At 48.6% G+C, this 16,020-nt stretch overlaps 1 protein-coding gene across 1 annotated transcript in view; it reads left to right on the top strand.

The window, feature by feature from the left end:
• The window catches only part of LOC142567667 (dipeptidyl peptidase 1-like), a 130,692-nt gene that overhangs the window by 30,149 nt on the left and 84,523 nt on the right, over window positions 1-16,020 (top strand). Inside the window, exon 2 of the mRNA XM_075677847.1 lies at window positions 8,137-8,263. Within this exon, the coding sequence (XP_075533962.1) occupies window positions 8,137-8,263 (127 nt within the window). The remainder of the gene's footprint in view (window positions 1-8,136; window positions 8,264-16,020) is intronic.

Genomic DNA, 16,020 nt, shown 5'->3' with positions numbered 1-16,020 from the left:
GTCTTCAATATTGGAAGCATGAGCAGCGGCTACTCGCACGTTTTCGTGCAGGATTATAACGGCTGAGAAAGGCCGCAAAGGACCGTAGGCCCGCTGATAAGCATTAACATTTTTAGTGCTTAACGTCAACATTTTTATGCGTCCGATTAAGCAAATGGGTATCGCATGCGTCATATGCACTGTATGTCAGCCTACGAGACCACGTCCGCATATTTTCACGCTGTCAAAACCTGAAACTCTGGTAATTACGCCCGTGTTTGAGCACACCGCGTGCTTGTGTCGTGTTTCAGCAACACGAACTCTCCACGTGCGCATGCTTTACGCCTTAAATACGCCTTAAATAATGGTCCTGTTCTCTATTTCTTCCGCAATTCCAACACGGCATTCTTAAGGCCAGTTACCGACTTACGAAGCAAGATCTCGATTGAAAGAACTGTTCCGCAGGGTTTGAACAAACTTTTCCGCTGAAAAGTGCTCGTGACCGCCCTCGAAAAACTGGACAATCGCCCCTTTACAGAGGAAGAAGCTCTAGGGCACTGGTCCAGAAGGGCTTCGGCACTCAAGGCCTTAAGGGGTTTGCTGAATTTTTTAAGGACATGCGAATTGTGCGACCGCCTTTGAATGTTGTAGCGCGTAGTTTCGCGTTACAGTGTGAATTTCGTGGTCTCCATTTTTTTTCCTCTTTTTCTTCTTTCTCCTTTTATTTCGCTTTACCCCTTTCCCCAGCACAGGGTAGCCAGCCGGTACTTACACTGGCTAACCTCCCTGTCTTTCCTCCCCTTTGTCTCCTCTTCCTCCTCCGCAGATATCCTCCGGTAGCGTGTTAGCCGTCGTCTGCTACGGCTGGGCTGGCACTGGTGGCGCCACCAACGAGGCCGCGCCGAGCGGAGGAGGAGGGAAGTGGTTGGCGCTAGATTGAGGGGTTTTATGACCAGGCCGACAGCGTCCCGCGCACCGCGGTTGGTTGTGAAATGGTCGTGAATAATCGTCGTAATTACTCCGACCAATCTGCTTTGCCGGTAGCCATTTCAAGCGTCTGCGGGTGGTAGGCAGTAGTCCTCCTGTGGCTTGTCTGGCTGTATTGCAGAATGGCTTGGGTGAGCTCTGTTGTAAAGGCCGTTCCTCTGTCGGTGATGAGGACTTCTGGGGCACCATGTCGCAGCAGGATGTTCTCGACGAAAAATTTCGCCACTTCGGCTGCGCTGCCTTTTCGTAGAGCTTTAGTTTCAGCGAAGCGGGTGAGATAGTCCGTCGCTACGATCCGAACTATTGTAGACATTTGTATTTCAATGGCAGCACCTCTCACACAGGGCAGTTTACCAACCGTGCTGCTTCAGTTTTTTCTCCCATTTTCTATCATTTGGGCCAGAGTATGTGTGACATGTATGCACGACGCGCTCGACCAGATTGCAACACCGTTTCATCCCCATACTGTCATTGTATTCTTAATGAAGCTATATAGTCGACATTCGCCTTTTTATTACAATTATTATTATCGCGATGGCCACTTATTCCCGGATGTTGACGTCGGAAACGGCCCCAACCAATCCATCCCGATCTGCTGGAATGGTCGGCAAGGAGGTTCGATCGGCTGTAGTAATCCTACTGGCCTTGGAGGTGGTATCTTCCGTCAATGACAGTCTCGGCATGTCTTGACGCAGCGGGAGACGTCGGTGGTCAGACGCGGCCAGTAATACCTTTCCTATATACTCGACAGCATCCGGGAGAATCCGAGGTGCCCAACGGTTGGATCGTCGTGTAGGGCTAGCAGCACTTCTGGACGCAGCGCTGACGGTACAACCAAAAGGTAGCTGGCGCGGACTGGTAGAAGTTCTTCTTCACGAGCAGGTTGTTTTGTAGCTTGAACGAAGACAACCCGCGCTTAAATGCGTTAGGGACAACGTCGGTGTTCCCTTCCAAATACTCGACGAGGCCTTTTAGCTCCGGGTCTGCTCGTTGCTGTTCAGTGAAGTCTTCCGCGCTTATTATTCCAAGGAAGGCGTCGTCGCCCTCCTCATCTTGCGGCGGGGGATCGATGGGGGCGCCTGATAAGCAGTCGGCGTGAGACTATTTTCGTCCGGACTTGTAGATTACCGTGACGTCATATTCTTGCAGTCTGAGGCTCCACCTCGCCAGCCGTCCCGAAGGCTCCTTTAAGTTAGCTGGCCAACACAACGCGTGATCGTCGCTGACGACTTTGAATGGCCTGCCATAGAGGTAAGGGCGGAATTTTGCTGTAGCGCAAATGATGGCGAGGCATTCCTTTTCAGTCGTAAAATAATTGCATTCAGCTTTTGACAGCGACCGGCTAGTCCGTCCTGACCGGCGACCCTGTCAAGTCCGTCTTTCCTCTGGACTAGGACGGCGCCGAATCCTAGGCTACTGGCGTCCGTGTGAATTTCGGTATCGGCGTCCTCGTCGAAGTGTGCAAGTACCGGCGGCGACTGCATGTGTCGTTTGAGTTCTTGAAATGGCTTGGCCTGCGGCGTTTCCCACGTGAACTCGACATCACATTTGGTTAGATGTGTTAGCGGCTCCGCGATGCGTGAAAAGTGCTTGACAAAGCGCCTATAGTAGGCACACATGCCAAGGAATCTGCGCACTGCCTTCTTGTCGGTTGGCTGCGGGAATTTTGCGATGACGGCTGTCTTCTGTGGGTCGGGGCGTACTCCTGCTTTGCTGATGACGTGGCCTAGGTACAGAAGCTTATCGTAAGCGAAGCGGAAGTTTGCCGGCTTCAGAGTGAGCCCTGATGACTTGATGGCCTCTAATACTGTCGCAAGCCGCCTAAGGTGATCGCCGAAATTTCCGGCGTAGTCAACGACGCCATCCAAGTAAACAAGACACGTCTGCCACTTCAATCCTGCTAACGCCGTCTCCATAACGCGTCGAAATGTTACAGGCGCCGAGCACAGTCCGAATGGCATGACCTTGAGCTCGTAGAGGCGGTCTGGCGTGATGAAGGCAGTCTTTTCTCGATCTCTCTCCTCGACTTCTAATTGCCCGTAGCCAGACTTGAGGTCCATCCACGAGAAGTATTTAGCTTTGCATAGCCGATCTAATGTGGCGGCTATGCGTGGAAGGGGGTACACGTCCTGCATCGTGATCTTGTTCAGTCGACGATAATCGACGCAGAAACGTAGGGTTCCGTCCTTTTTCTTCACCAGGACTACAGGAGATGCCCCCGGGCTTTTCGACGGCTCGATGATGTCGTCACGCAGCATTTCGTCGACTTGTTGCCTAATAGCTTCACGTTCTCACGTCGAAACTCGGTAAGGGGTCTGGCGGAGTGGTCGGGCGCACTCTTCAGTTATTATGTGATGCTTTGAAACTGGTGTCTGTCGAATCCTCGATGACGTCGAAAAGCAGTCGTTGTATCGTTGGAGAAGACTTCTGATCTGTTGCTGCTCACTCATCGGAAGACTTGGATTCACGTCGAAGTCTGGTTCGGGGACTATGCTCATCGGGAGAGATGATGCAGAATCCGAGAGGACAAAGGCATCGCTGGTTTCCACAATTTCCTCGATGTACGCGATATTCGTGCCCTTGTTGATGTGCTTCAGCTCTTGGTTGAAGTTGGTTAGCATCACTTCCGCTTTCCCTCCGTGGAGTCGAGCGATCCCTCTTGCGACGCAAATTTCACGGTCGAGCAGTAGACGTTGGTCGCCCTCGATGACGCCTTCTACGTCAGCGGGTGTTTCGGTGCCGACGGAAATAATAATGCTGGAGAGCGGCGGGATGCTCACTTAATCTTCGAGCGCACTCAAGGCGTGGTGACTACGAGAGCTCTCCGGTGGTATCACTTGATCTTCCAACAGCGTTATCGATTTTGACTTCAGGTCTATGATTGCGCCGTGTTGGTTCAGGAAGTCCATGCCGAGAATGACGTCTCGTGAACACTGTCGGAGGATAACGAAGGTGGCAGGGTAAGTCCGGTCATGAACGGTAATTCTTGCCGTGCAGATCCCAGTCGGCGTAATCAGGTGTCCTCCAGCGGTCCGAATTTGAGGGCCTTCCCATGCAGTCTTAACTATCCTCAACTGGGCGGCGGTGGGTCCACTCATGACGGAGTAATCGGCACCTGTGTCCACTAAGGCGGTAACTGCGTAGCCGTCGAGAAACACGTCGAGGTCCGTGGTTCTTTGTCTGACGTTACAGTTAGGTCTCGACGTCGGATCACGGCTGCGTCGTGTTAAACTGAAGCTGCAACGTCTTGTCGTCAGGTCGTCTTTCGTCGGTGTAGTCTTGGCTTCCTGATTTCGTCGGGACGGCGGGGTGTCGTTATGTCGTCGAGGTAGTTTCTTCGGTGTCTTCGTCGGTGGCGGAGGATCTTCGTCAGTTCGACGAACAGCAGCCGCACTTCCATCGGTTGCTGCTTTTAGTTTTCCGGATATGGGCTCGCTGACCGGCCCCGGGCTGGGCCAGTGTGTGGTCGGCGCTGCGGCGACAGGTAGCGGCCTGGTGATGGCGAACGAGACGGTCGTCGAGAGCTCCACTGAGTAGCGGCGAGGTAGTCGGCGATATCGAGAGGGCGTTCACCTTGCTGCGGGCTCGGAGCGTTGACGGCGAACCCTCGCAGTCCCATCTCCCGGTATGGGCATCGTCGGTAGACGTGACCCTCTTCTCCGCAGTGGTAGCAGAGCGGGCGGTGGTCAGGAGCGCGCCAAACGTCTGTCTTCCTCGGGTAGCTGCGCTGCGCGACGGGTGGGCGTGCTGGTGGCGGCGGTGGCGGTCGACGGAATTGCGGCGTTACGGGGCCCTGGCGCGGTCGTGGAGGGGGCCTTGACGGCGGGCGACGGCGGTGTAGGTCATCGCTTGCGGCTGAGGCTGCGGCGATTCAGGGGCTACTCCGAGTTGTTGTTGGAGCTGCTCACGTACGGCGTCGGCAATCGAAGCCACTTGAGGCTGTGATGATGGGAACAGCTTCTGTAGCTCCTCCCGCGCGACCGCTCGGATAGTCTCGCGTAGGTCGTCGGTGGCCACTGACTGAACTCCGGCGTATTTTGTCGAGTTCGTGCAGCGGTCGAATTGCCGATTTCGCATCTCGAGTGTCTTCTCGATGCTGGTGGCCTCGCGAAGAAATTCGTCGACACTCTTCGGTGGGCTTCGTACCATTCCGGCAAAAAGTTCCTCCTTCACACCACGCATGAGTAGGCGGACTTTCTTCTGCTCAGGCATTTGAGGGTCGACGTGGCGGAATAGATGGCTCCCTTCCTCCGTGAAGATCGCCGTTGTCTCATTAGGCGAGCTGCACCCAGGTTTCTAATACCGCTTGGACTAGTTCTCAGCGCACGGCGCTTGCGAATGTCTGCAGGAAGCCGCTTCGGAACAGCTCCCAGGTCGTTAAGGTGGTTTCTCGGGTCTCGAACCACGTCCTAGCCGCGTCTTCCAATGCGAAGAAGACATGTCGGAGTTTGTCGTCGCTGTGCCAGCTGTTAAAGGCAGCGACTCTCTCATACGTCTCAAGCCAGCTTTCCGGGTCCTCGAACGTTGAACCGCGGAACGTCGGAGGCTCCCTGGGCTGCTGCAGCACGACGGGGGACGCTGGAGCTGCGATTGGGGTGGACTTGGTGGCGATATTCCTGGTCGTCTCAGGGAAAAGTCCGTGCTCCGGGAGCAGTCCTTGAAGCTTGCGGCTACCTCGCTGGTTCTTGGCGACGTTGGTGTTGTCTTCCGCGTGAGAGCTTGGGTAACAGCTTTGTGGGGGCGTCCGGTCCATGAACGCAAAGCACCTCCACCAGATCTCACGTGGTCCTGACGTCAAAGAACACAGTAGCAATACTGTGAAAGGCAAAACTAGCTTTTATTGGGCGAACCTGTGCCCAGAAAACAGGCTACACTTAAAGCGCAACGGGAGCGGCGAACACAGTCGGCGATCGTCGAAAATCTGATTAACGGGTCAAGCGCGTTGGCTTTTGTACATCAATCGTCGAATGTTCCAGACTAATCGCTCGGACCCGCGCGCCTTCCACAAATTTCTAAATTATTCGCGTCGCGCACACATGCAATCAGATTACACAAGTTTCGGTCACAGACAGTGGATGGAACCATCGATAACATTCCATAAGCTTCCCGCACGTGCAAGCGCGTCCTGCGCTGTGCGATAACGTTTGTTAGGCGGTGAAACGTGTCTCCCGATAAAGACAAGTACACATATCAATATATATATATATATATATATATATATATATATATATATATATATATATATATATATATATATATATATATATATATATATATAGTGACGCAGCAGTTAGCACGACGTTTGTAGCACACACACACGACGTAGCACGACGTGTGTGTGTGTGTGTGTGTGTGTGTGTGTGTGTGTGTGTGTGTGTGTGTGTGTGTGTGTGTGTGTGTGTGTGTGTGTGTGTGTGTGTGTGTGTGTGTGTGTGTGTGTGTGTGTGTGTGTGTGTGTGTGTGTGTGTGTGTGTGTGTGTGTGTGTGTGTGTGTGTGTGTGTGTGTGTGTGTGTGTGTGTGTGTGTGTGTGTGTGTGTGTGTGTGTGTGTGTGTGTGTGTGTGTGTGTGTGTGTGTGTGTGTGTGTGTGTGTGTGTGTGTGTGTGTGTGTGTGTGTGTGTGTGTGTGTGTGTGTGTGTGTGTGTGTGTGTGTGTGTGTGTGTGTGTGTGTGTGTGTGTGTGTGTGTGTGTGTGTGTGTGTGTGTGTGTGTGTGTGTGTGTGTGTGTGTGTGTGTGTGTGTGTGTGTGTGTGTGTGTGTGTGTGTGTGTGTGTGTGTGTGTGTGTGTGTGTGTGTGTGTGTGTGTGTGTGTGTGTGTGTGTGTGTGTGTGTGTGTGTGTGTGTGTGTGTGTGTGTGTGTGTGTGTGTGTGTGTGTGTGTGTGTGTGTGTGTGTGTGTGTGTGTGTGTGTGTGTGTGTGTGTGTGTGTGTGTGTGTGTGTGTGTGTGTGTGTGTGTGTGTGTGTGTGTGTGTGTGTGTGTGTGTGTGTGTGTGTGTGTGTGTGTGTGTGTGTGTGTGTGTGTGTGTGTGTGTGTGTGTGTGTGTGTGTGTGTGTGTGTGTGTGTGTGTGTGTGTGTGTGTGTGTGTGTGTGTGTGTGTGTGTGTGTGTGTGTGTGTGTGTGTGTGTGTGTGTGTGTGTGTGTGTGTGTGTGTGTGTGTGTGTGTGTGTGTGGAAAACCGCACGGTGCTGGGAAGGCTGTGCGGAAGTCCAATGCAGTTATATTAAAGAAGATCAACACTCACCTTTATAACGAATACATATATAGTCGAACATATTTTTCAGCATCGGTTATGGTGTGCTGCCGAAATCGCTGTTAGCTTTTTTGCCTGATCGTAAGTTTTATGCACACGCGTGCGCCCACGAAGTCTGATATTGCCGGCGGACCAAGAGTAATATTCTTCCGGAATGCGACGGAGTTTTCAGCAAAGACTGGTCGCCACGGGTCAATTCCGCGACATGTAGTGTAGCGATGCTGTGCAAGCATCATGCCGCACCGACTGCAATGCCGGCACAGCGACAAAAACGACAGAAAACGGTGGAAACGATTGGTGCGTGCGTCGCATCACGTGACAAGTGAGAGAGCAAGTGCGTGTTCGCCAGTGTAAATTTGGCCAGAGACAGGAAAGCAACAATACCTTGGTTTGGCGGAGTTGGTTGATCTTTACAGGAAGCGCTGAAGACGAAGACAAAAGAAAAGGCACACAGCGCCCGTCCTGTCGTGTGTGTGTCTCTTTTGTCTTCGTCTTTAGCGCTTTTTTTATTAGAACTAACAGGACAGGAGTTTAATCGGCGTATAACAGTCGACCTTACTACTGTCTTCCAGATCTTACTTCTCTATGCATACACGTCTCACCACTCTTACGCCGACAGACGCCAAACATCGCCTCTGTCTTTGTGACATCACTGCATCGGCATCTCAGTCTGCATTCTCATCAACTGATGCTCGCATTCCAGCAGAGCTTGTGACCTGTGCGGTGCACAAAAATTTACATTAAATTAGATTACACCTCGCAGAGGTCGAAAATAAAGATACTTGTACGCATCGTGTACGTTTTATAGCACTTAATAAACCGCTCTATGAGAGCTTTGTTTCACGTAGATTCTGACGAGTGCGTTGGATCTGCGTAATTTTTCTCAAAGAGCGATGTTATTTTTCCTCGTCTTTATTGCAGGAAAAGGTGCCTCCAAGATACGGGTGTTGCTGGAGTTCCCTAATTTGGCCACTGACGAACTTGGAAACCGAGGGACCTGGACCCTGATCTATAACCAGGGATTCGAAGTTGTGATTAACTTCAGAAGGTACGAGGGCAAGTACATGACTGAGTGCGCCTGCAAAGCGAGCATAGTACCCTTTCCTGCTGCGTACTATAGTGCTAAACTGTACGCACTTCGTGTCCACATATTCAGGGCGCACACATGATTGCGACTTGGCCGCTCCACTACCACGTGGCGCCTTTTCAGCTCTGTAATAACACTTACCATTGTTGGCATTGACCGGGAAGTGCACCGAACGTACGAGCTGCATTCTACTGAGCGCTCACCGTGCCGATGGGACGTCGATTTCCGGGGCGGGCAGTAGTTTTTCTGCCCTGAATACAGGGGCACTCGGGACGGTGGACTTAGTAAAGAACGTAGCATCGCACCAGCAACGAACAGAATCGGAGCACAAGGGGCGAGAAGCGTCCTGCATAGGATAAGTATAGAGACCACGTAATATGTTATTTCGTTAACTATACCTCAAAGGCCCCGGTGGGGTATTACATGAGGGATGCGTTTTAATTACAGTGAAAGTGCGGTTTCTGTGCCGCCTTCAATCAATGTGGATCGGAGTAGTGCACGGCAGTTGTAGGTAGATGGTTCCAGTCCCGTGCTGGGATCCCAAAAAAGGAGTGATGAGTGGTAGTTTGCACTGGGGGAGGGCAAACAGCTCTCGGATGGTTTGTGCGACTGGACAAGCGATGAAATGGTAAGATAGCTGGAACTTCGAAGGGTCATCTATAAGATAGAGAGAGAAAATCTATAAAATTTGTGGTAAAGGCATAGCCTAGATATATGACGTCGCAATTCAAGGTTGGTAAGGTGACCACGAGCCTTAGGCTGGGAAACGCTGGACTGGTAAGAATACACAAAGTACATAAAACGAGCAGCGCGTTTTTGGACTGATTCCAGAATTTTAGATAGGTTAGATTAATGAGAATCCGAAACAGCGTATGCGTGTTCTAATTTAGGGCCACCAAATAAAGCTATTAGTTTCACCAATGGAGGAGTGGGTCTTAAGTGCTTACGAAGAAAGCAAGAAAGCCCAAAGCGTGATTCGCGGAATAATCTATGTTAGTTACGCGGGTTTACCATGAGAGTTTGCTTGAAAATGTTACGCCGAGATATTTACAAGATTCAGTGGATGATATTGCGGAGCCAGAAATCATATATTGCGTTGGCGGCTAACGTGACCTGCGGTGGAAAGATATTTGGCGTTTTATTTATATTTAAAGACACTAACCATGTGCTACACCAAGACTCAATATGGATGAGGTCGTTCTGAAGAGTATTGATATCTGCGCTGTTTCTGATGGAACGATATGCGATGCAGTCATCTGCAAATGGGCGAATGGTAGAAGAGATATTATTAGCTGGGAGGTCAATAATACAAATGACAAAAAGTATTCGTCTGAATACTCTACCCTGTCGCCCACGAGAGATTACGGGGAATTGGTTAAATGAGTGGGTGATAGCATAGACAAATTGTTGTTTATTGGCAAGGAAACTGCGGATCCAATTGTATACAGCTGTGTTAATGTTTAGTCGAGAAAGTTTCAGGAGTAACCGCTGATGTGGAACTATGTCAAATGCTTTTCCAAAGCCTAAGAAGAAAACATGGACGCGTATGTTTAAGTTGAGGCTGGAGCTAATATCGTTACAGAATAAAGCTGGTTGGGTATCACATGAGAGTCCTGCACGAAAGCCGTGTTCACTTGAATGAAATAAATTATTTCAATCTAAGAAGTTCACAGTGTTTGAGCAGATCCTATGTTCCATTAGTTTAGAACAAATACCAGTAAGTGAAATAGGGCGATACCTGATACACAAAGACGGACGACGTTGTTTCAGTACTGGAACAATCTTTCCCACTTTCTAGTCCACAGGTACCACTCCTGTTGACAGCGACTGCTGGAAAATATGGTATGGTATCACACTAGTAATCGATGTTGTGTTTTTTCGGCATTTTCGCGTTCATACCGTCCACGCCATATGAAGATATGTGAGTTTTAACTAGTCGATTAGTTTTGCTGTGCTGTTTGGACAAAATGTGGTGTCGGACATCACGGTGTGGTCGAGATGAAGAAAGGTAGGTAAGTTATCGAGAGATGCGGCGGCAAACATGTGAAGAAAAAGTGGTTCAGCTGTTCGGCAAGCTCATGATCGGGAATTGGATGGTTTTGTTCGTCGCACACTGGCTGATGGCTGGGGTTTATGAGGGTTACTAGTGTTCCTGAATTTTTCAGTGTTAGAAGTAGTAGTTCTACGGAAATCCGCAAGGTGGAGATAAGTAATTATCTCCACCTTGCGTGGGTGAAGGGAACGTGTGTGAAGTGCTACAAGGGAACCCGTATGGGTTTCCTTTGTAGAAATTGCTACGAACGGGTAGATGTCTGATTTTCCCTTAATAATTTTTTGGGGTTAGTTTCTAACATAGCGGCCACTGTCTGTGAAAAGCAGACATGTGTTATATCGGCATACACGGGGGTCGCAATCGGGATCAGTCGCTGAAACATTAAACACAGCTGAATGACGAAGCGTTTAGCCCGTTCACCTTGACCGAAACCTTGACCACTCGATGAGATCTGGAGCAGCCAAAAGGTATTGAGAATTTTTAGTATAGGGAGGATACAACACGATGACTGCGTCGAAGAAATGCAGAAACGTAGGCCTGTTCATCGGACGAGGTATAAAGTGGCAGCGAAGCATTTATGAATTAGCGGCACAGGAGAAGCGAAAGAGACTTGGCAGGGAGTAGCTTACCTAGGACACGTAGTGATTGCACACATCAAAATAAAGAATTGATTGACTGTATTAGCAGCGATAATAATTAGCTCAGAAAACCGACTTGGGCGATATTAGTGGGAGATATGATTGCAAACATGGTGGGTCAAGACAAATATACTGATTCCAACGGTTCTGTAGAGCTGGGTCTGTGCAAGGAACAGAATTTTGTACTAGTTAACACAGAGAACAAGTATTATAGACAGACGACGCTAGGTGCAATAATGGGCAGTCATATGTACCCTCTGAGCCTTAGTTTCAGGAATTTTTCATGAATGGTTAGATGAAACGACTTTGAATGAACAACGAAAACGTAGGTAGTGCAGTGATCATGAACGTACACCACTTCGCCCCCCCCCCTTAATATTTGGGAGAGTTACCGACGTAAGGCAGGAAGCAACACGAATAGAATACAAATATTTTATTGCGATAGCAATTATATGGACCCTTCATGCGCATTCTTGCCGTTGCCATCGCCGTTACCATGATGTTTCGTATAAAGTCCAAGGGCGATAACACCGGCGTCGCGTGCCGTATGCTGTATGTGAGGGTGAAGGCACGCGAGGGAAGCCAACGATCTCGGCTCCTTATGGCGCGCACGAGGAAGGAAAGCGGAGAGCAAGCGCGCTATTTACAACGAAAGGCCGCGGAGGCGAAGCGGCGTTCTACTCCGGCAGCAACTGCGCATTCCGTGACCGGATACAAGGGTAACTGATGATCGCGGCTCAATCTCGTGCGCCATATATGGAGGCAAGCAGGGAGGCAGCGTGCGAGGAAGGGCGGGGGGGGGGGGGGGGGGTCTTCGAATTCAACTGCAAGCGTGTACTTTGTAGGACCGCGCGCGGTCGCGCACGCCGTGTCTCGCAAATTATGTGCAGACGGCTCATACCTCGGTGCGCGCTGCGTGCTCGCCGCTGTTGCGTTGACGTGGTAGACCGCTCGAAGGCCACTTCGCTCGCTGCTGCTGCCTCGCTTGCTGGCACCATAGTTCTGATAGCGAGTGTGCGCGCTCATCGAGTGTGATGTGTTCGTGTTTGCTCGTGCGCTCTGACACCATGTGCTTGTTAATTCACTTAGCAAGCGAATGTTTCTAAGTTTGCGCAGCCGATAAAACTACTATCCTTACTTCGAGCAGCTGTGCGCAATTTATATATATATATATATATATATATATATATATATATATATATATATATATATATATATATATATAGGATATATATATCCTATATCCATATATATATATATATAACCCTAAAGCACGCCAACAGTGTAATGGTGGCCATCGGCCGTATCATGCTGAATACGCCGGTTCTCGTCCGATCCCTGAAGCTAAGCAGCATTGGGCTCGGTCAGTACTTGCGAGGGAGTGTAATGGTGAAATAGGCTTACTGGATTCATTGACTTACCTTATTTTATTTTATTTGGCCACTCAGTATGTGCCACAAGCGCGAAGATTAGAGAAGTCCACGCAGTAACTACCATGCTGGCTGAACGATCGTAGCGCCATAGTTCACTATGGTAGGTAAACAATATGGTTTGAGAGAGTGGCGAGGTGGTAGCATCGCCTACAACCTGGGATCACAGCAGCACCGTGAAGTTGTCCCATGGGAGATACGATAGCACACACCTTGCTGGACAAGGCGTTCGAGCGTATAACCTTAAGCGTGCGCACCAGTATAGCTTACGGTCGCACCGAAAACTGATACTTGGCTCTTCACTAGACAACGTTGTCAGTAATAGCAAACTCCAGGAAACCGCTCGGTTCTAATTCGCCGCAGGGGCTTTTTGCGGCGCTAGGCTGTAGTTCAACAGAACGTCGGTGGTCTGTCAAGTGGTCTCGTAGGAAGGGACGAAATCGCGAGGAGAACAATGGGCTTCGGGACATTGTTCGGCCGAAGTCCTTAATGGTGGAACCAGTATGCAGGACTTCAAATGGCACTCTTGGTACTCAGTGTGAATCTACGTAACCGCGAAAAAAAAAACCTTCCTATGAAAAGGACGCCATCGCCGCCGTTGCAACAGTTTCCTGTGGTGATCATTACAGCTTCCTTTCAACCACCACTGTTACCGTGAGCCTTTGATTTTTTCCCTGTTGGATATGTCCGAGTCCGAAGCCTGCGTGGTTTGTTTTGAGCCACTCCTAGAAAGTGGCACATATCCAACCTGCTCAGAATGCAAATATCGCTGTCGTCACCTGGGAGCATGGTCGGGTGTTACCATGGAAGTGTTTCCATGGAAACCATGGAAGTGCCAGACATACCTTGTTTTGGCGGCCCGAAGGATGCGTGGGGAAAAGAGCCACACTGGCGTGTATAAATTGACCTACAAGAAAATAGTTATTGAAATTAATAAGAAGCTGGCCCAAATACCTGACATACAAAGCAAGGTAGATGCCCTACTAGTATTAAAGAATACAGTGGACTAATTGGAGCTGTCTGTTCAGCATTTGTCTGATCAATATGATTCGGTGCTTTTTGAAATGCAAGAGCAATCAACTTAAATAGCCGCCCTTAAAGAAAGGGCGATTCCGTCGGGACATCTAACATCAGCATGAACGTTCTTGAGTTGCAAAAGCAAGGAAGCTCAATAGAGCCGGCCACAGAAAATTGAAACCCATGGTTTATCTGCCACCCAGAATGACAATTTGCTCGGGAAGCTGAATAATTTAGCAACTAAGCCTACCCTTCGTGGAGTGACTAGCTGCGAAGTCGAAGGCGTGCATACACTGTCGCCAAAAACTGGCAAAAGTTACTGTCGTCCTCGTCCATTTCGCATCACACGCCACACGTGATCAATGGATGGCTAAGAAAGCCGAATTAAAAACCGCTAATGTTCTCTGCTATAGAGGTCTCCTAGATAAGAAACATTACGGGGTAGGATTCCTAATCCATAAGGACATAGCGGGCAATATCGACGAATTCTACAGCATTAATGAGAGTGTAGCTGTAGTCGTAATCAAACTAAATAAGAGGTATAGATTAAAGGTAATACAAGCGTACGCTCCAACATCCAGTCACCATGATGAGGAAGTAGATCAGTTTCATGAAAATGTTGAATTAGCGATAAGAAGTGCAAACTCAGTATGCTGTAGTAATCGGCAACTTCAATGCAAAAGTGGGGGGAAAGCAGGCTGGTGAACAAGCGAGTGGCAACTACGGCGTCGATTCTAGGAACACTAGAGGACAGATACTGGTAGAATTAGCAGAAAGGAATAAGCTTCGAATAATGAACACCTTTTTAGGAAGCCTAGCAACAGAAAGTGGACCTAAAACAGCCCTAATGGCGAAACAAGAAATGAAATTGACTTCATACGTTCTGCTGATCCCAGCATAGTGCAGGATGTAGAAGTGATAGGTACGGTAAAGTGCAGTGATCATAGGTTAGTGAGGACTAGGATCCACCTCAATTTGAAGAGAGAAAGAGCAAAATTAGTCAAGAAGAAACAGGTCAACCTAGAGGCAGTAAGGGTAAAGCAGACAAATTCAGGCTGGTACTTGCAAACAAATATGCAGCCTTAGAACAGAGAGATGATGATGATGATGACACAGGGGTAATGAATAAAACCGCACCGAGGCTGACTTCAGAGGCAGCAGTTGAAGCGGGAGGCAAGGCACCAAGGCAACCAGTAGGCAAGCTCTCCCAAGTAACAAAGGACCTAATAAAGAAACGTCAAAGAATGAAAGTGTCCAACTTAAGAGATAAGATAGAATTCGCGGAACTGTCAAAACTGATCAACAAGGCGAAAATACGGGATATTCGAAACTATAGCGTGAGAAAGACTGAAGAAGCCGTAAAAACTGGACAGAGCCTGAAATCAGTGAGAAAGAATTTAAACTTGGCGTAGGACAAGCAAAGCTGTATGCACTGAAAGATAAGCAGGGTAATATCAGCAATCCCGAAGGTATAGTAAAAGCAGCGGAAGAATTCTATACTGACTTGTACCATACCCAGAGAAGTCACGATACCTCAATTGGAAACAGTAAACAACAGAATACAGGAACTCCTCTTATAATTAGCGATGAGGTCAGAAGGGCCTTACAAAACATGAAACGAGGAAAAGCGGCATGAGAAGATGGAATAACAGTCGATTTAATCAAATATGAAGGAGTCCTAATGCTTGAAAAACTGGCGGCTCTTTATACGAAGTGTCTATCGATGGCAAAGGTCCCAGGAAACTGTAGGAATGCAAACATTATACTAATCCGCAAGAAGGGAGACGTTAAAGAATTGAAAAATTATAGGCACATTAGCTTACTCCCAGTGTTATATAAAATATTTACCAAAATAATCTCTAATCGAATAAGGGAAACACTGGACTTTAGTCAACCAAGGGAACAGGCTGGCTTTAGGAAGGGATACTCCCCAGTGGATCACATCCATGTCATCAATCAGGTTATCGACAAATCCGCAGAGTACAATAAGCCTCTCTATATGGCTTTCATAGATTGCGAAAAGGCATTTGATTCAGTAGAGATACCAGAAGTCATAGAGGCATTACGTAATCAAGGGATACAGAACGCTTGCGTAAATACCTTGGAAAATATCTACAGAGGTTCTACAGCTACCTTAGTTCTACACAAGAAAAGCAAGAAGATACCTATAAAGATAGGGGTCAAACAGGGAGACACAATCTCTCCAATGCTATTCACTGCGTGTTTAGAAGAAGTATTGAAGTAATTAAACTGGGAAGGCTTTGGAGTAAAGATCGACGCGAATATATCAGCAACCTTCGGTTGTCTGATGACATTGGTCTATTCAGCAGCAATGCAGACGAGTTAGAACAAATTATTTTTCTCGCTTATCAAACTTTTTCAAGTGACAAAACATTCTATCTAGTGCTCTGTTCGGCTGTCGTAAAGGCAGGTCAACAGAAACTGCTTTGCTCACACTCAAAAACCATAGAAAGAAATCTCTTCACATTGGCACTATTTATTGATTTCAGTAAAGCGGTCGATTTTATGAATCGTAAAATTTTGCTTTGAAAATTATCACAGAATGGGGCATTAGAGGTA

The sequence above is a fragment of the Dermacentor variabilis genome, unplaced genomic scaffold (genome assembly GCF_050947875.1).
Source record: "Dermacentor variabilis isolate Ectoservices unplaced genomic scaffold, ASM5094787v1 scaffold_14, whole genome shotgun sequence".
Taxonomy (NCBI): domain Eukaryota; kingdom Metazoa; phylum Arthropoda; class Arachnida; order Ixodida; family Ixodidae; genus Dermacentor; species Dermacentor variabilis.
Note: the sequence above shows the minus strand (reverse complement) of the source record. Positions and strands in the feature narration are given on the sequence as shown.